This window comes from Gossypium arboreum, chromosome 13, assembly GCF_025698485.1.
Source record: "Gossypium arboreum isolate Shixiya-1 chromosome 13, ASM2569848v2, whole genome shotgun sequence".
Lineage (NCBI taxonomy): Eukaryota > Viridiplantae > Streptophyta > Magnoliopsida > Malvales > Malvaceae > Gossypium > Gossypium arboreum.
Window position 1 is genome coordinate 3375946 of NC_069082.1, and position 21166 is coordinate 3397111.

Below are 21166 nucleotides of genomic sequence, written 5' to 3' on the forward strand. Positions count from 1 at the left end.
AGTTAAGGCTCTGAGTTGTAAGAATAATAATTATTATTGATTATTAGATTATTGTACCTTAGTCTATTTATGAAACTAAGTTAGCCAAATTAAGTATAGGTTCATTTGTGATACTCCATACCTGAATCAGATGGAGGGGTCAGGCGTGGGGTGTTACAATATAATATTAGCATTAACAAATTTACACTAATTAAACATGTATAACTATGTGCATTAAACATGTATAACTATATGCATATATCTACCATACAATATACTTATAACTTGAAATTACCAAATTTTACATATTCAATATAAACATGTTAAATGTACAAAACTAACCACAATTCATTCCACTTCAATACAATCTATACGGACAATTCATTATACTTATAATAACAAATTTTCAAACATACCAATATCAAAATGTCCCCTTATCAGTCATATTTTCAATTTACCACTTCTAAAATCACCTAATTTATTCGTTCCTGGAGTCTTTTAACTCATTTGAATCTGTTCCAACCCCCAAGGTTCTGTTTTGTTTGATTCACATACTCTATCATATGATTACAACATTTCATTGCATTTAATCACAGAAAACATTAATATAATCCTATTAACTTAACTCAGATTTTCAAGAAAGACATTCGGACTAGTCAATCTACATCTCAAACTAGCACCGTAGTGTATCATCGGCTAACCTGAAGAATAAACATGTACATTTAATAGAGTAATCAATTTTGTAATATCATGTTGTAGTTCAATTGACACCTCCATCATTTTCAATTCATCATCAAATTGTAACGCCCCAATTTTCGGGAATCCTGTGAATGTTGGCATAGGTTTAATTATGTTAGTGGGCCTCTAGAAGGCCCAAGCTTAAGATAGAACCCGGTAATTTTAGTTAATTTTTGTTCTATAAGAAAAAGGGAGTGAAATTATGAAATAGGACCTATGTGAAAATGTTTGAAAATGCTATAAGCTAAATTGAAGTGGCCAAATAAATAGGAGTGCAAAATAGGAGGATTTGCATGACAAACCTCCCATTTTACATGAAGTGGCCAGCCATCATGTTGTTGTAGACAAAATGTACACTTGATATCCATAATTTATGGTACAAATTGATACAAATTGATAATAGGTTAGGTAAATGTTCCATGATAATAGGTTAGGTAAATGTTCCATGATAATGGGTTAGGTAAATGTTCCATGATAATGGGTTAGGTAAATGTTTCATGATAAGAATTTCATGTCTTTTGTATTAAAGAATTAAATGGATGAAATATGAAGTTTTATTAAAAGAAAAAGGGGTGAAAAGAACAAAGTTTTGTCCATCTTTGTTCATCATAGCTGAAAGTTAGAGAAGAGAAAGGAGAGGAGAAAGCTCTTGAGTGTTCGGTCACTTGGGGAAGAAAATTGAAGGTAAGTTCATGGTAGTTGGCTTCTATCTTGATGTTCATGAGTTCTTCTTGATTCTACCTTAACTCTTGAAGTATATTTTGAATTTTAGTTGTGTTGTGAGCATTTGGTCATGAATTAAAATGAAGGAAATGGTTGTTGTTTCATGTTCTTTTGATGAAAAATGGAAGATATGTGAAGTTGAGCCAAACAAATGAGCATGCATGTGCCTTAGATGCTAAAGGGAAAAATCGGCTAACATGTTGTGCTTTAAAATGATGAAATGGAGATTATGCTTAAGTAAAAATCATAGATATGTGATGATTTATTGGTGATATACATGTTTAAATAACATGCATGCAAGATAGGTGTATGAAAGAGTGATTTGGTAATAAATCTGCTTGAGACAGCAACAGTAACGTGACTTTGGAAAATCACCATAAATTGTGGGAGATGAATTAGAAGCTGAATAAATTATGTAATTAAAGCTTATTGAGTCTAGTTTCTAATGAAATAAACAAGAACATATTTTGAATTCTGTACAATGAGAAATTTGATTCGTAATGAAGAGTGGTCAGATTAGTCAAACAGTGAAACATGGGAAACTTTAAGAAAAATATGGTATTGATTGGATAAACCAAAAATTCTGAAAATTTTATGGATATAATATATATGAGTCTATTTTCAGGGAAAATTAACGAAACTTGATTTGGAGTTTCGTAGCTCTAGTTATAAATGATTTAGTGACTGTTGCTCAGGAAGATAGCTTGCAGTGAAATTATGATTATGTGGTAAACATTGACAAAAATTTGTTAATGAGTTGCTTATTGATTTCTTATAAGCTTACTATGATCTGTAGGTGTGGTTGGCCGAATATTGTAAGGGATTAATACGTAGTTTGTATTTGAATAGTTAGATTAACGTGTTAGTAATCCAATTGTAGGCGGTTCGTGTGTGGATCTCGTCAGTATATCGTCGCAAACAGGTGTGTAACTAACACCCTCTTTCTTAGTCTGGATCGGCAAAAGTCGAAAAGCCGAAATGCCGAAAACCGGTATTTTGTAGATTTGCGAGTGTGCAAATGCTCGTGAGGTAAATTGATTAATGTTTTTGCTAAGCTGCAAAATTTGGACTACAAAGTGCATGATTTCGTGCCTCGATATTTTTGGGCTTAATGGGCCAAAATTGGAATGATAGCCAAGCGGGCCCAATTCAATAAGAACCCTCGATGCGTGATTACGTTAGTACGTGAAAAGTAGGAATATGCATGAAAAACCCTAAAATAGATAAATTACTGAAATACCTTTAAAAGTAGAAAATTTACAATTTTACCCTAGTAGATAAATTAAGAAATACCCCAGGTTAAATTGACCTAAATGCATGTTTGATTGTTGTTATTTATTGCATGTCATGTTGTTGTTATCGATGCATGGGATTGGGATATTGACGGAGGAAGTCTGAAAGTGGCTTGTCCACATCTTGGAGGCTTTGCCTCAATTCTTTGATAACTGAGCACAAAATTTGCAAGCTGTGGAGTGTTAAATTTGGGTGGGTTGAGCTATTCCCCACATGGAGTGTATGGCTGGTACGGATGGAGTGTAGTGGTTGGTGGGTTGAGTAGTCTCCCAAATGGGCTTGCATATGTTTATTGATGTTGCATGTATTTTGAAATGGGCCTATGGGCCATCATTATCTGAATAAGGGGCTAAGGCCCGGTTTATTATGTCTGAAAAGGGCTCGGTCGATTACCACTTTATTACTGAATGGGCTTATGCCTAATAGGCTTGAGCTGACTTGGGCTTTGAATGGGTTTTCCTTACACACTGAGTTTCCCCAAACTCACCCTTTTTATTTTCATCCACGCAGGAAATCCCCAACCATAGTGGGCTTGGAGCTGTGAGGGAATTCGGAGTGGCCACCCGTCTTTAAAGTTTGATTTTCTTCTGGTGAACTGGACATCCTTTTATTTACGTTTGAAGTTTTGGGTTTTTAAATATAATAAGGCCGCTTAATTATTTTTGATGGTTTTAATATGTATTACTAAGATAGGTATTACTTATTTTAACTGTTGAAATTGGATAGCTTTAGGGCGTGTTTTCAAAAACAACAATTGATTTCAGAATAACACGACAACAAACAAAGCTTCCGCAATGAAAGTATTTTCCAAAATTAATCACTTTTCCTAAAAATGACTTAATCAAATCGGTTTCCTAGAAATATCCATGACGTTAAGGTGTGGCAATGGCGGTATGCATGTCTAGGATTGGATCCGAAGGGAGCTTGGTATAGCGATCCGATGGACTCACCACCTCTTTTCCGGTTTCCTACCTGGTGCACGGCTTCCATTCACTTTAATCCTTAATGAATTAATCTTTTGAACATCAAGTACGATTTTCTGGACTTAGAATGGAATTTTTTTTTAATGTTTTTGATGTGGCATGCCGGATCCAGCCATAACTTCTGGGCCGGGTTTGGGGTGCTACACAAATCATCAATTCATCATGTAATATAACATAATTCAACCCAATTTCAAGCAAATTTCATACTTTCATCAAATTACACTATTTCTAATTCTATTCAATTTAGTCATTTACCTCGATACTTAGGCATATTCCTACCAATTCAATCCAACTACTTTCTCACAACTTACCTCTATATATTAGCATATAACACAATATAAATATGCAACAATAAAAGTGGATTGAATTATAGAAATACAAACTGGAAACTCCGAACTATTCATCGACAACTTTAGCTTTTCCTTTCCCTTTCAAGAAATCCAGGTCGACATTACCTACGGATTAACATAAACATACAAAATCATCAATATTCAACCAATTTCATGGTTTCACCAAGTTATACTATTTTCAATTTTTATTTAGTTTAGTACTCTTTCTCGATAATCATTCACAAATATACCAATACGATTCGATCAGTCATAATCATCTATCCATTCATTAAATATCTCAAATTTCAATTCATCATATTCAATTTATCAATCAATTTATCATTTTTTACGATTTAGTTTATTTATCACATTTTGTACCAAATTGTAAACAATTCAAATTAGTATCACATGTGCACAAATTCATAATTCAAATATACAACAATTTACATATAAACATACTATATAAATCTATCTAATCAAAAAAAAACCAAATCTTCAAGTTCAATTTTATTTTTCAAATGCCTCTAAAGTTTTACATTTTATTCAATTTAGTTCCTAAAATCGAATTTGTCATACCTTTCAAATTTGGGCTTTAATTTTGAAACCAATATCAATAACATCCTATTATAAATGTATTATCTATAATTATATAAATTTCATATCAATTTCAAAATTTAAACACTTTAGTCCCTATGTTCAAAAACTAGCAATTAAGCTTTTACAAACTAGTATATTTTCATAGATAAGTTTAAAATCTAACAAATTAACACTAATTTCATCAAGAATTCATCAATTGTAACTTTTAAAAACTTTAAAAGTTTTACAAATTGGTATATCGGTTAGCTAAATCAAGTTCCCGAGATCTCAAAAACATAAAAATTACAAGAAATGTAACGCCCAAATTTTCGGGAATCCTGTGAATGTTGGCATAGGTTTAATTATGTTAGTGGGCCTCTAGAAAGCCAAAACTTAAGATAGAACCCGACAATTTTAGTTAATTTTTGTTCCATAAGAAAAAGGGAGTGAAATTATGAAATAGGACCTATGTGAATATGTTTGAAAATGCTATAGGCTAAATTGAAGTGGCCAAATAAATAGGAGTGCAAAATTGGAGGATTTGCATGACAAACCTCCCATTTTACATGAAGTGGCTAGCCATCATGTTGTTGTAGACAATATGAGCACTTGATATCCATAATTTATGGTACAAATTGATACAAATTGATAATAGGTTAGGTAAATGTTCCATGATAATAGGTTAGGTAAATGTTCCATGATAATGGGTTAGGTAAATGTTTCATGATAATGGGTTAGGTAAATGTTTCATGATAAGAATTTTATGTCTTTTGTATTAAAGAATTAAATGAATGAAATATGAAGTTTTATTAAAAGAAAAAAGGGTGAAAAGAACAAAGTTTTGTCCATCTTTGTTCATCATAGCTGAAAGTTAGAGAAGAGAAAGGAGAGGAGAAAGCTCTTGAGTATTCCGTCATTAGGAGGAGGAAAATTGAAGGTAAGTTCTTGGTACCTTGCTTCTATTTTGAGGTTCATGAGTTCTTCTTGATTCTACCTTAACTCTTAAAGTATATTTTGATTTTTAGTTGTGTTGTGAGCATTTAGTCATGAATTAAAATGAAAGAAATGGTTGTTGTTTCATGTTCTTTTGATGAAAAATGGAAGATAGGTGAAGTTGAGCCAAACAAATGAGCATGCATGTGCCTTAGATGTTAAAGGGAAAAATCAGCTAACATGTTGTGCTTTAAAATGATGAAATGGAGATTATACTTAAGTAAAATCATAGATATGTGATGATTGATTGGTGATATACATGTTTAAATAACATGCATGCAAGATATGTGTGAAAGAGTGATTTGGTAATAAATCTGCTTGGGACAGCAGCAGTAATGTGACTTTGGAAAATCACCATAAATTGTGGGAGATGAATTAGAAGCTGAATAAATTATTTAATTAAAGCTTATTGAGTCTAGTTTCTAATGAAATAAACAAGAACATATTTTGAATTCTGTACAATGAGAAATTTGATTCGTAATGAAGAGTGGTCAGATTAGTCAAACAGTGAAACATGGGAAACTTTAAGAAAAATCTGGTATTGATTGGCCATACCAAAAATTCTGAAAATTTTATGGATAAAAGATATATGGGTCTATTTTCAGGGAAAATAGACGACACTTGATTTGGAGTTTCGTAGCTCCAGTTATAAATAATTTAGTGACTGTTGCTCAGGAAGACAGCTTGCAGTGAAATTATGATTATGTGGTAAACATTGACAAAAATTTGTTAATGAGTTGCTTATTGATTTCTTATAAGCTTACTATGATATGTAGGTGTGGTTGGCCGAATATTGTAAGGGGTTAATACATAGTTTGTATTTTAATAGTTAGATTAACGTGTTAGTAATCCAATTGTAGCGGTTCGTGTGTGGATCTCAAATCGGCATATAAATGCATAGCAGTGTGTAATCGACACCCTTTCATAGACTAGATTGGCAAAAGCCGAAAAGCCGAAATGCCGAAAAGTCGGTATTTTGGTAATTTGCAAGTGTGCGAATGCTCGTAAAATAGTTGGGTTTGTATATTTGGTAATCTAAAGTAAAAAGCTGCAGATGCTGCGATTTAGTACATTTTGATAATTTGGGCTTAATGGGCCAAAGATCGGGTTCATGGGCCAACGAGCCCAATTAAGTAAATATCTTGTGTAAGTGTTACGATAGTACGTAAATAGTTAGGATATGCATGAAAACCCTGAAAGTAGCTAAATTACTATAATACCCTATGTATGGAAAATTCTTGTTATACCCCTAGATGCGAAATTCTTGTTATACCCCTAGGGTTAATTTTGTTGAAAAGCATGACGATCGATTACGTATGATGTATGCCATGATTATGTATCTATTGCATGGGGACATGGGCTATATTATGGAGGAAGCGTTTTGGTGGCTATGCCACAAATATCTGATCTGGTGGCTCTGCCACAAATATCTGATCTGGTGGCTCTGCCACATATATCTGTTCTGGTGGCTCTGCCACGATTATCTATATCTGGTGACTCTGTCACATTATTCATTCAGCAGCCATGCTGCAAATTACGTAATTGTGTAGCGGTTGGGTGGGTCGAGTTGTCTCCCCACACGGTGTAAGGTTGGTACGGGGTGTATACGGTTGGATATGGTTGGGTTTCTGCATAAACATGTAATATTTGTTCTATTTTGTTATGGGCCTATGGGCTTTATTCGAATTGCATTGCGGGCTAAGGCCAACTTATTCTATTTACGTGGTTTAGTGATATAGGCTATGGTTGGGTTAATTTACACTGAGTTTCCCCAAACTCACCCTTTTATTTTCATCCACATAGGTAATCCCCAACCATAGTGGGCTTGGGCGTGAGGGAATTGGAGTGGCCACATTACGAAAGTTTGATTTTCTTACGGTGAACTGGACATCCTTTTATTTACGTTTGAAGTTTTGGGTTTTAAATGTAATAAGGCCGCTTATTTATTTTTGATGGTTTTTTATATGTATTACTAAGATAGGTAATACTTATTTTAAGCTGTTGAAATTGGATAGCTTTAGGTAGCGTTTTCAAAAACAACAGATTGATTTCAAAATAACACGACAACAAGCAAAGCTTAGTAATGAAAGTATTTTCCAAAATTAATCACTTTTTCTAAAAATGACTTAATCAAATCAGTTTCCTAGAAATATCCATGACGTTAAAGTGTGGCAATGGCGGTATGCATGTCTAGGATTGGATCCGAAGGGAGCTTGGTACTTAAGCAGTCCGATGGACTCACCACCTCTTTTCCGGTTTTCTACCTGGTGCACAACTTCCATTCACTTTAACCTTTAATGAATTAATCTTTTAAACATCAAGTACAATTTTCTAGACTTAGAATGGAAATTTTTTTTACGTTTTTACAATTTTCTAGACTTAGAATGGAAATTTTTTTTACGTTTTTGATGTGGCATGCCGGATCCGGCCATAATTTCTGGGCCGAGTTTGGGGTGCTACATTTAGTGGTATCAGAGCCTAGGTTGCAACAACACGGCTGTGGAATGGGTTTACAAATAACAAAGATTTTCGAAAGCGAAAATTTTATAAAGAATGCGAAAAACTCGATTTTCAAAATTTAGATCTTAAGAAGGTGGCATTAGAATCTCGGCTCAAGCACGTAAGTATTACTCGAACTCTTCTAAATATTTTCTCGAATTATCATGCATCTTTGAAACCCTACTAGGATACTCTAGATAGGATGATTCTGAAACTATAGGAAAATCTGATAAGAGATTGAAATTGTAGCTAGACTTCGATTCTGCGAAAACAAACTCTAAACTACTGTCTGATTCATAAAACATCTATAATAAACACTGGAATATTAATTGATGCATAAAAATTCGTAATCAAGATAATACGATATGAGTACAAGAGGCCGTGGACGGAGCTGAGGAAGTGCTCGAGCGAGATCTTCGTCTTCGAGACATATGCCGTCGGTGGATGCACCGGTACCACCAGCAACAGAGGTAGAGTCTCATGACCGCTGTGCCGAGGATGATACCCTATCACAGGCAATGCTTCGTGTTCTGTAAAGAGTTTCCGGACTAAGTTCGGGCAACGAAATTTAGGGATCTATTTCTAAATGACTTCGGGACTAACGGAACGGAGATCTTTAAGGGCGTGTCTGGTATAGCCCCGAATGTGGTCGAATATTGGTTGGAGGCCACAGAACGGATTATGGATGACTTGGACTGCTCTGAGGAGATTGTGAGTGGGGTATCTGTACTAAGTCCCTTGGGTTACTCGGTTAGGGTAGACAAACTGTATAGGAATGTACCCTTAGAAACTCAAGGCAAGGTTTTTCCTGGAGATCTGATGGAGTTACCGTTCGAAGAGTTTGATCTCATTTTAGGAATTGACTGGCTTGTTAAGCATAAGGCGACTCTGGATTGTGCTGCTAAACGAATGGTGTTAAGAACTACAAAGGATAAGGAGGTTATGGTGATAGGTGAGAGAAGGGATTATTTGTACAATGTGGTGTCGACATTAAGAGCCGAAAAGTGGATTCGGAAAAGTTGTAAGGCCTAATTGGTATTTGTAAGTCAGTCGGAAGAGGAGGGACTGACAGTGGATAAGGTTAGGACTGTAAAGGAGTTCCAAGATGTTTTTCCGAAGGAGCTTCCAGGATTGCCTCCGAATCGAGAAGTTGAGTTTGGAATAGACTTGTTGCCTGGAATGGCGCCTGTGTCTATCGCACCGTATAGGATGGCATCGAAGGAGTTAGTAGAGTTAAATGCTCAAATTCAAGAGTTGTTGGATAGGGGCTTTATTAGGCCAAGCGTGTCTCCATGGGGAGCACCGGTGCTATTCGTGAAGAAAAAGGATGGTACAATGCGGATGTGCATTGATTATCGCCAGTTGAACAAATGATAATTAAGAATAAGTATCCACTGCCAAGGATTGACGATCTATTCGACCAGCTTAGAGGAGCTTTTGTATTTTCCAAGATCGACCTTCAATCTGGATATCATCAGTTAAGGGTCAAGGAGGCAGATATCCAAAAGACAACATTCAGGACTCGGTATGGTCATTACGAGTTTCTGGTTATGCCATTTGGACTAACGAATGCTCCTGCAGCATTTATGGATCTGATGAATCATGTGTTCCAATCATTTTTAGATCAGTTCGTAGTCGTCTTTATTGACGATATCTGGTATATTCGGCTGAAACAAAACATGATGAGCATCTCCGTATAGTCTTTGCGAGTGTTAAGGAGAAGGAACTCTTTGTGAAGTTCAGCAAGTCGAACTTTGGTTGAGGAGGTAACCTTCTTAGGACATGCGGTCTCTGCTGAGGGATTAAGGTGGACCTCGAAAAATTGAAGCGATTTTGGAGTGGAAGCCGCCTAGGTCGGTGTCGAAATCTGGAGTTTCCTAGGGCGGCAAGATACTCTGAGAAGGTTTGTGGAAGGTTTTTACGTGATACCGGCACCTCGACAAAACACATAAGGAAAGGAGTACCATTTGTATGGACTAAGAAACAGCAGGAAGCTTTTGAGAAGTTGAAGAAAGTTCTAACTGACGCACTTGTGTTAATTCAGCCGGAGTCTGGAAATGATTTTACTGTGTATAGTGACGCATCATACGTGGGTTTGGGCTGCGTGTTAATGCAAAAGGGCAAGGTGGTTGCATGTGCATCACGATAGCTTAAGCCTCATGAGGGAAACTATTTGACTCATGACTTAGAGTTAGTAGCAGTGATAATTGCACTTAAGATTTGGAGACATTACTTGTGCAGAGAAAGGTGTATTATATACATTGACCATAAGAGTCTTAAGTATTTGTTGACTCAGAAGGAGCTAAACCTTAGGCAAAGGAGATGGATTGAGTTGCTTAAGGATTATGACTGTTCGATCGAGTATCACCCAAGCAAGGCTAATGTGGTAGCCGATGCTCTAAGTCGTAGAGCTGTATCTGATCTGAGAGCAATGTTTGCTCGTCTGAGTCTGTATGATGATAGAAGTCTGTTGGCGGAGTTGCAAGTGAGGCCAACCTGGGTGGATCAGATTAAGGAAAAACAGTTGAATGATGAGTCTTTGGTCAATCATTTTCAACAAGTTAAGGAAGGGGAAACTTCTGAGTTTGGGAGCCAGAAGAGACGATGCAACAGCAATACCCTCATCTGTTTGGATTAGGTAAATTTCGAGGACAAAATTTCTTTAAGGAGGGTAGAGTTGTAACGCCCGAATTTTCGGAAATCCTGTGAATGTTGGCATAGGTTTAATTATGTTAGTGGGCCTCTAGAAAGCCCAAACTTAAGATAGAACCCAACAATTTTAGTTAATTTTTTTTCCATAAGAAAAAAGGAGTGAAATTATGAAATAGGACCTATGTGAAAATGTTTGAAAATGCTATAGGCTAAATTGAAGTGGCCAAATAAATAGGAGTGCAAAATTGGAGGATTTGCATGACAAACCTCCCATTTTACATGAAGTGGCTAGCCATTATGTTGTTGTAGACAATATGAGCACTTGATATCCATAATTTATGGTACAAATTGATACAAATTGATAATAGGTTAGGTAAATGTTCCATGATAATAGGTTAGGTAAATGTTCCATGATAATGGGTTAGTTAGGTAAATGTTCCATGATAATGGGTTAGGTAAATGTTTCATGATAATGGGTTAGGTAAATGTTTCATGATAAGAATTTCATGTCTTTTGTATTAAAGAATTAAATGGATGAAATATGAAGTTTTATTAAAAGAAAAAGGGGTGAAAAGAACAAAGTTTTGTCCATCTTTGTTCATCATAGCTGAAAGTTAGAGAAGAGAAAGGAGAGGAGAAAGCTCTTGAGTATTCCGCCATTAGGAGGAGGAAAATTGAAGGTAAGTTCTTGGTACCTTGCTTCTATTTTGAGGTTCATGAGTTCTTCTTAATTCTACCTTAACTCTTGAAGTATATTTTGATTTTTAGTTGTGTTGTGAGCATTTAGTCATGAATTAAAATGAAAGAAATGGTTGTTGTTTCATGTTCTTTTGATGAAAAATGGAAGATAGGTGAAGTTGAGCCAAACAAATGAGCATGCATGTGCCTTAGGTGTTAAAGGAAAAAATCAGCTAACATGTTATGCTTTAAAATGATGAAATGGAGATTATACTTAAGTAAAATCATAGATATGTGATGATTGATTGGTGATATACATGTTTAAATAACATGCATGCAAGATATGTGTGAAAGAGTGATTTGGTAATAAATCTGCTTGGGACAGCAGCAGTAATGTGACTTTGGAAAATCACCATAAATTGTGGGAGATGAATTAGAAGCTGAATAAATTATGTAATTAAAGCTTATTGAGTCTAGTTTCTAATGAAATAAACAAGAACATATTTTGAATTCTGTACAATGAGAAATTTGATTCGTAATGAAGAGTGGTCAGATTAGTCAAGCAGTGAAACATGGGAAACTTTAAGAAAAATCTGGTATTGATTGGCCATACCAAAAATTCTGAAAATTTTATGGATAAAGATATATGAGTCTATTTTCAGGGAAAATAGACGCACTTGATTGGAGTTTCGTAGCTCAGTTATAAATAATTTAGTATTGTTGCTCGGGAAGATAGCTTGCAGTGAAATTATGATTATGTGGTAAACATTGACAAAAATTTGTTAATGAGTTGCTTATTGATTTCTTATAAGCTTACTATGATATGTAGGTGTGGTTGGCGAATATTGTAAGGGGTTATCGTAGTTTGTATTTTAATAGTTAGATTAACGTGTTAGTAATCCAATTGTAGGCGGTTAGTGTGTGGATCTCGTCAATATATCGTCATAAGCAATGTGTGTAATGACACCCTTTCATAGACTAGATTGGCAAAAGCGAAAAGCGAAATCTTAGAAAAGTCGGTATTTTGGGAATTTGCGAGTGTGTGAATGCTCGTAAAATAGTTGGGTTTGTATATTTGGTAATCTAAAGTAATAAACTGCGATGCTGTGCGATTTCGTACATTTTGATAATTTGGGCTTAATGGGCCAAAGATCGGGTTCATGGGCCAACGAGCCCAATTCGGTAGTATCTGTGATGTAAGTGTTACGATAGTACGTAAATAGTTAGGATATGCATGAAAACCACGAAAGTAGCTAAATTACTATAATACCCCTATGTATGGAAAATTCTTGTTATACCCCTAGGTGCAAAATTACCGTTATACCCCTAGGGTTAATTTTGGTGAAAAGCATGACGATCGATTACGTATGATGTATGCCATGATTATATATCATTGCATGGGGACATGGGTTATATTATGGAGGAAGCGTTACGGTGGCTATGCCACAAATATCGATCTGGTGGCTCGCCACAAATATACGATCTGGTGGCTCGCCACATATATCTGATACGGTGGCTCGCCACGATTATCTCATATCTGGTGACTCTGTCACATTATCTATTGGCGCACCATGCTGCAAATTACGTGGTGTGGAGCGGTTGGGTGGGTCGAGTTGTCTCCCACACGGTGTAAGGTTGGTGCGGGGTGTATACGGTTGGATATGGTTGGGTTTACGCATAAACATGTAATATCATTCTATTACATTATGGGCCTATGGGCTTTATTCGAACTACATTCGGGCTAAGGCCAACTTATTCTATTTACGTGGTTTAAGGTGATATAGGCTATGGTTGGGTTAATTTACACCTGAGTTTCCCCAAACTCACCCATTTTATTTTCATCCACGTAGGTAATCCCCAACCATAGTGGGCTTGGAGTCGTGAGGGAATTGAGTGGCCACATTCGAAAGTTTGATTTTCTTACGGTGAACTGGACATCCTTTTATTTACGTTTGAAGTTTTGGGTTTTAAATGTAATAAGGCCGCTTATTTATTTTGATGTTTTTTATATGTATTACTAAGATAGGTAATACTTATTTTAACTATTGAAATTGGATAGCTTTAGGGCGTTTTCAAAAACAACAGTTGATTTCAAAATAACACGACAACAAGCAAAGCTTCCGCAATGAAAGTATTTTCCAAAATTAATCACTTTTCCTAAAATGACTTAATCAAATCGGTTTCCTAGAAATATCCATGACGTTAAAGTGTGGCAATGGCGTTATGCATGTCTAGGATTGGATCCGAAGGAGCTTGGTATAGCGATCAGATGGACTCACCACCTCTTTTAGGTTTCCTACCGGTGCACAACTTCCATTCACTTTAACCTTTAATGAATTAATCTTTTAAACATCAAATGCGATTTTACGGACTTAGAATGAAAATTTTTTTTACGTTTTTGATGTGGCATGCCGGATCCGGCCATAACTTTTGGGCCGGGTTTGGGGTGCTACAAGAAACAAACTTGAAATGACTTACCAATTAAAAAACTAAAGCTTAAAAACCTCAAACCCTTATTTTCTTTCCCTTATGCCGTGAGGAAGATGAAGAAACAAGAAAATACTTTCATTTCTTTTTAATTTGGCTTATATGTTTTAATTATTTATTAATTAATTACAATTAAATTAACTAATTAACAATTAGCTAATGTTAACCTTAATTAGTCAATTTGGTGATGATACCTCATCTCCACTACCGTTTGTCATAAATAAAAGGGTTCAATTGCTCAATTGGTTCTTTAATTAATTAAAATTTCATAGCGATTAACTTTTACCATTTTTACTATTTGGTTCTTATACCTTAATTAACTATCCGATTAACAAAATTAAGAGACCAAACTTCAATTAAAATTTATACTGACCTCATAAATATTAAAAAATAATATTTATTTGCTCGAACATCGAAAATAGGGTTCTGAAATCGTTGTTTCTAGCACCACTGAAAAATGGGCATTTATAACTTAAATTAAATTTAATTTATTCAGTTACTCCACTATTAACATTACCACCCACCTTGACCGGGATATAATTGCTATTTTAGATCTTAATTCATTTTTAATTAAAAACTATTGCGATTAAAATTTACAATTTAATCCCTATACCAATTAATTATCATTTCAACAAAATTTCTAGACAAAATTTAATATATTACTATATTTTTAAGATTACGAAAAAAGATTAAAACCACATTTTTAATACTATTAAAAACTGAGTTGTTACACCCTTGCAATTACTTCAAAATTTCTACAAGTCACTTAATCTAGTTAAGAATTTTATTTTTACCATAATTCATGAATTAATGTTATTAAAGTTGTCATTAGTTTGTTGGGCAATATTATGTTTTTATTATGTTTAGCAATTGTTAGAAAATATTTTAATAATCAATATTATGTTATTGTTGTTATAATTGTTGAATATATATTATACGTTTTGTATAAAGAAATTGTATTATAGTTTTTATTGTCATTGTAATAAATTAGTTTTAATTTTGTTAATTATATTAATAAAATTTGTTGAAATCATTAGTATCTTATTATTACATTTGTTGAATATTTATTATTAGGGTTAAATATAAAATTAATATCTAAATTTATCTATTTCTTTTTAGATTGATATTTAAGGATTTTTTTGTCCCAAATTCATACGGAACCTTGTTTTCATCAACCATATTAATAACAAAGTCTAACACTGGTAAGTATAGGACAGATGATAGTATCTCACAGTGATATGGGTCATTAGTGACATCATGATGTCATTATTTTCCTTTTCTTTCATTTTCTATTTTTTTTCCTTCCCTTTTTCTTTTTTCTTCTCTTCCCCCAGTTCCTCTTTTTCTTGCCTCATCGCCGTCGCTGTTGATATGAACTGCCACTTTTCGGTATGAGCAACCGCTCTCAAACTTTCAAACAAATTTCAATCTTAATTGCAACTTTCAAACAGATTTGGGTTTCCTTGAAAGGAAGAGTATTTCTTTGAATTTGGGTTTTTTTTTTTTTTTACAATTACAATCTGAATTACTACAAATTTCAAACAAAATCAAAAATTATAATGACTTTGGTGATGAAGATGAGAAGTTTTTTATCTGGGTTTGCTTAAATTTTTAAATGCTCAACTTGATTTAATGATGAAGAACAAAAAGAAGATTTGGGTTTCTTTGAAAGGAAGAGTATTTCTTTAAATTTGGGTATTTTTTCTTTTCTTTTTTTACAATTACAATCTGTAGTGACTTTGATGATGAAGATGAAAAGATTTTTATCTAGGTTTGATTAAACGATTCTTTTCTTCAAATCGACTGCTTTTATCTGAAACTTAAGCTGTTGGAAAATCTGAGTATTTTGCATTTGTTGGAAAATATTTTCTTTTTCTTTTTTTTCTATTTACACTTGACATAGACAGTTCATCATTTCGCAGAGAGAAAGTTAGAGGGAAAAATAAAACTGATATGAAATTTCAAAAATCAACCAAACACCCTTCATTTTCATTTTGTTTTCTAGTTCTTACAAACAGAAAAAAATTTGTTTACTCAGAAATTGAAAAAAGAGAAAAAAGAAATTAAACTTGTTAACTAAAAAGAAGATGAACCCAAGACTCGAAACATAAAATAGAGATAAACCCAGAACTTAGAAACAATGTAAATAAAAGTAAAATTAAAAAAAGTGGAAAAAATAAAAATAAATTAATTATAGGACAAAAAGTTTTGGAGAGAAAAGTCAAATGAAAAAAATTTAGGTACCAATATGAGAGAAATAAACAAATTCAGGTATTAATTTTATATTTAACCCTTATTATTATTACATTTGTTGAATATGTTGTAGGTATGGTATAAAAGAGTTCATTATTTTTATTTTCATTGTAACAAGTTAATGTTAATTTTTTAGATTCTTTATCATTAAAGATTGTTAAAATCATTTAGAATTATGTTAATATTCAAAATCTTAATGTTTGAATATGATAAAATCAATCCTTTTGAATGAAAATATAATTTCAACTAATGGGAACACTATGCTTCCTTGGAAAGGAAGATTTTGAGAAAAGCATGCAAATGCCTAAAAAGGGTACTGGTAATTTAACTGCAACACTACGTATTCATAGAGTCTTTTAAAAGCTTATGATTTAGCCATATAGCATTATAAACCAATAGCATCCCACTAAACAAAGAACATTCCATAACCATTTCTTCAGTGACATTCTGGGGTGGCATAGGAAGAACCGAAACCAGAAAGCTTTGTTGTGGATATTCCATCTTCCGGATTTGCTGTACAATCTGCCATGGCATCATATAATTAGAACATTAGAAATGGTCTAATTGCTAGTCTTTCAGTATCGAAAAACAGTGATGCTTAAGCTATTATCTAAATCCCTCTATCGATGATGCAACACTGATTCTTTGGAGTTTTTCTATTCGTTATCATTTCCATACAAATTAGATGCAGAACCGGAGATGGTTCATTGGTTGTGCATTGAAATTATCAAGTTTTCTAATGCTTTCTCGATTTTTCAGAGAAACTTATAAAGTATCACAGTAGTTCTAAGCCATTTGAATGAGTAAATTAGATGGCGGTGAATCCACTGCATGAGTTTTTACGATTACACCATTGCAGACCGTTTGAATTTTCGGGTTAAAAGCAAGTCAGAAAGTTCATTTCATCCACCTTATAACCAAAACAAGCTAGACTAGAAGTGATCTATTTTACTTGTGCTTGAACTATCCCAGAAGATATTTGGGACATGAAAGAGCATATAATGACAGTTGAAGAACACCTGTACAAGATGCGCATGACTGGAAATTATAGAGCAGCCGGCACATCTCTCATGCTCATATTCAAACTGTTTCTCATGGTCCGTCTACCGACTCCTGCATTGCCTTTTTGCATCATGGCAACAAATTCACCATAGTCGATTCTTCCGTCCTGAAATAAAGCAAATGTTGCAAAACAGTTAGAAACTTAATCAACAAACGAACCAAAAGCAAAATAATATTCAAACGAGAACTTGCTTGCCAATACCCCACTGCTTTGTTCAATGTAAATTGACAAGGTCTCATTGATGTAAAATCATACACGAAATTCAAGAACTGTAAACAGTGAGACGGTGAAGTACTCAAAAACTCTACATTATCTTTTAGTAGGAACATGCTCAACCATATAAGAAAACCATAAAGATCCGAACATCAAGGTAAAAAATGACTTACATTATCTTGATCGACTTCTCGGATTATATCCTCAAGTAAAACATCGGTCATGTTATGTTCAGTACAAGCTTGCTGAAGCTCATCAACCGTAATATAGCCACTATTATCCTTATCAAAATATCGGAATGCTGCAACGAGATGTTCCTCGCGTTCTAGTTTATTGAGGTGAACGGTTGCAGCTATAAATTCACCATAATCAATGGTCCCGCTATTGTCGACATCAGCCTGAGAACAGATAAAATATAAATTAGATGATTGGTTTGCAAACTTGCAATTAACATTTACCACATGAATATAACATAATAAGCACAACGGCTACATCATTAAGCAAAAATTTATCTGCAAACGCAAGTGAAGGCAAACATTGAAATTTATAATTATTCGTATTACAGTCGGACAAATAAGGCTACTCCATGCTTCTCTGTTAAAATTGAATCTCGAGGGGATGCAAATGCTGCATCCCTCACCAATTAATGAAAACATATAAGCAGGCATTTAAACCAAAGGAGCGAGCAACAATACACCATTCACCAAGGAAGAAGAAATGTACAAACGGAACTAGAAAACGAAACAAATATTTAGATATCTGCTCCGGAAACAAACTTACGGCATCCATAAGGTCCCGTATCTCTGTATCCTTCAAGGTGGAACCATAACTTCGCAAACCAGCTTTGAGTTCATCAAATGTGATTGCACCACTGTTATCAGTATCCATAGCCGTAAACATTTCTCGCAAGCCAGCAATCTCCTCCTCGGAGAGGCTTTCAGCTATTACCTGAAAACACAAAAGGATCAGGCCAACATGAACTTCCGTAGTTATTAAGACTGAACTCTAAACATAGTAAGTACAAGGAGCATCCAGACAGAGACATAAAAATACTTTAGCAAAAAATAGTGATGTAACGGCTTGATTCTGCTGTATTGACGGGGTAATACCCCTTCAATGATTCGAAGACAACATCGTCTGATTTATTACACATGATCCTATTTACAAGTATAGTTTCTTCCTAATATTACATGCAAATCTTGAGAATCTTACCCGTAAAGCCATCTTCTTTAATTTATTCATTGCTGAGAATTGTTTGAGGCGAGAAAGTACTGCTGGGTCCAGTGCCTTATCCGGGGCAACCCCATTTTCACAAATCCAAGGATGACCTAAACAATTTGAAAAGAAATGATGACACAATTTTATCTTCATTAACATCAAACAGATAGTAACCGAGAGTTAATATCAGATCACATACATAATACTTCATGAGCAGTCAGCCGTTCTGACGGTTGAGAGCATAGCATCTTCTGGATTAGATCCTTTGCGCTATCAGATATTAGGGGCCACGGGTCGGAGTCGAAGTCAACATATCCTTTCAACACAGCATCAAATATTCCTTGTTGTGTTTCTAAACAACAGAGGATGGTTTGTAAGTATATTATACATAGATTTACTTGAGAATCCATCCCAATGCAGAACCAAAAGTATCGAAAAATACCTGCCCAAAACGGTGGCACGCCACTTAGCAATATATAGAGTATAACTCCAGCAGTCCATACATCTGCTTCTGGTCCATAACATTTGAGGAGTACTTCAGGAGCAACATAATATGGGCTTCCAACAACATCAGTAAAGACTTCGCCTAAAATAGTAAACCACACATTATGTTAAACGACTTGAATTTCAAAATGACATTGGTTTCATTATAAACTAAAGGGCTGAAATTAACTCAATAAAGAAACAAATGTTAGCTCTTCAACTATTACAATCGTGTTCTTCCCGGTAACCATCAATTGGCTTTAAGGTAGCATGCATTGAGTTTCAATGTTAGAGGTTAACAATCAGTAAAAGTTAAGAACATTCGAGTGGTTACCGGGTTTAAAGAACACCGAGAGCCCAAAATCGATGGCCTTGAGTGAGAAATCATCATCCTTGTTAACCAACAAGAAATTCTCAGGCTTCAAATCTCTATGCATAACCCCAAGTGAATGGCAAGCCTCAACGACACCAACAATGATCTTAGTCAACTCAGCTGCCTTCCTCTCGGTGTAATGCCCCCTCTGGATAATTCTATCAAACAGTTCGCCTCCGGAGCAAAGCTCCATCACGATATGCACAAATAAAGGATCCTCGTACGCACCTTTGATCGTCACGATATTCTTATGACCAGCCAAATGGTGCATAATTTGGATCTCCCTCCTAACATCCTCCACATCCTCCTTGCAAATCAACTTCCTTTTCGATATGGACTTACAAGCATATTCAATCCCAGTCGAAATCTCGGTACATAAGTAAGTAACCCCAAACTGTCCCTGTCCTAATTTACGGCCTAAAGTGTAAAGCTCAAGGATATTAGGGGTCTTATGACCTAAAACATAATAAGCTTGGTGATCAATGGCTCTTCTCATGGTGTTAGCTGTCTTTGTGGGGCTAATGGGTGGAGCCAAATTGGTATAATCAGAGTTGGAACAAGTTTTTTTGTAGCCCTCAAATTGATTCCCCTTGAAAGATCCACTGCATGTATTGCCCATCAAACAATCAATGTTCTCAAATATAAAACTGAAAAGAAAAGAAAAAGTAAATATTCAATCACCCAAATTTAGAAACTTCAAAAAAAATCACAAAAATTCATGCGGATACCAGAAATCTAAACAAAACCCATAAACATACATAAACAATATCAAGCCATAGCTATCAAAGAAACTAAGCCAAGTCCAAAACCCAGCAAAAACAATAAATTTTCATATAAAAAAAAGTAGAGAAGATCAAAGTACCAGTTTCAAATGAAAATTGAAGAAAGGCAAAAAGAAAAGGGAGAGAAACAAAGAAGAAAATGGCTAAAGTGGATAAATATATTTAAATACTAAAACCATATCCATAAGAACTGACAATTAGTGGGTTTCTTATTCTGTATTTTTGCTCTTAATTTTTGAGATGTAGTTGCTTAGAAACATCGGATACTAAGTGCTTAATCAGCTAACTCTTTCTCCCTTCTTTTACTCTTTTTTTTTTTTTTTTTTGAAAAAGAACTGAACTTTTCTTTTTCTTACAAACATTCATGGTTTATTTCATAAAGCTTTGTAATAAAAAAAACCCATTTTTGTTTTCTTTTGTTGTTTTTACTACTTCAAAGTTTTCTGGGGTTAATAGCACATTATATCCTCGAACTATGACCTCGATTTTAAATAAATCCAAATTTAATAAAGTTCTAATTTAGAGCTTAAAGTATTAGTGTTGTATCAATTTGGCTTTTCTATTAATTTAGTCATTAGTTGAGGCATTAATTTCCTATTCGGATCAATTTTAGAGCACGCTAGTTAACAGATGAGATAAAATATAAATTTTTGTTAAGGGGATGAAGTTAGAAATTTTTTGTTAAGGGATGAGATAAAATATAAATCATTCAAGACAAGGCTAGAAATTTTATACTAAAAGGGTTAAATTAAATATTAATTTCCGAGAGGGGCCAAGGCCTTTACCTGGTCCCATTAAATTTGTCCTTGATTATAAATATATGTATATCTATGGTATGAATAATTTAAATC

At 34.4% G+C, this 21166-nt stretch overlaps 1 protein-coding gene and 1 long non-coding RNA gene across 6 annotated transcripts; one reads left to right on the forward strand and one right to left on the reverse strand.

Moving 5' to 3' along the window:
* The first annotated feature begins 1225 nt into the window (after positions 1 to 1225).
* LOC128286546 (uncharacterized) lies at positions 1226 to 3533 on the forward strand. The gene is made up of 3 exons (XR_008277151.1): positions 1226 to 1401; positions 2321 to 2362; positions 3244 to 3533. It is a non-coding gene; the product is annotated as an uncharacterized LOC128286546 (long non-coding RNA).
* Positions 3534 to 16337: 12804 nt separating this feature from the next.
* Positions 16338 to 20727, reverse strand: LOC108464329 (calcium-dependent protein kinase 4). 5 transcript variants are annotated; one of them, XM_017764580.2, is made up of 9 exons: positions 20511 to 20727; positions 19495 to 20180; positions 19120 to 19263; positions 18877 to 19029; positions 18672 to 18787; positions 18240 to 18407; positions 17633 to 17857; positions 17203 to 17351; positions 16338 to 16705 (listed from the first exon to the last, which is right to left on the reverse strand). In XM_017764580.2, exons 2-8 carry the CDS (start codon positions 20150 to 20152, stop codon positions 17229 to 17231), a joined length of 1587 nt encoding a protein of 528 aa, XP_017620069.1. In that variant the 5' UTR covers positions 20153 to 20180; positions 20511 to 20727; the 3' UTR covers positions 16338 to 16705; positions 17203 to 17228. The 5 variants fall into 5 exon arrangements, with proteins under 5 accessions (XP_017620069.1, XP_017620067.1, XP_017620070.1 ...); XM_017764578.2 differs by having other exon boundaries at positions 20396 to 20726; XM_017764581.2 differs by having other exon boundaries at positions 19495 to 20135; positions 20511 to 20725.
* Between the last annotated feature and the right edge of the window lie 439 nt (positions 20728 to 21166).

What these genes read in the sequence shown, in the direction of transcription:
- LOC108464329 (XM_017764580.2), bottom strand. Translation starts at nt 20,152, where the DNA reads ATGGGCAATACATGCAGTGGATCTTTCAAGGGGAATCAATTTGAGGGC. An exon ending in CTCGGTGTTCTTTAAACCCG is followed by an intron (nt 19,264 to 19,494) that starts GTAACCACTCGA and finishes TTACTATTTTAG; the next exon opens with GCGAAGTCTTTACTGATGTT. An exon ending in GAGAAGTCGATCAAGATAAT is followed by an intron (nt 17,352 to 17,632) that starts GTAAGTCATTTT and finishes GCTTTATTTCAG; the next exon opens with GACGGAAGAATCGACTATGG.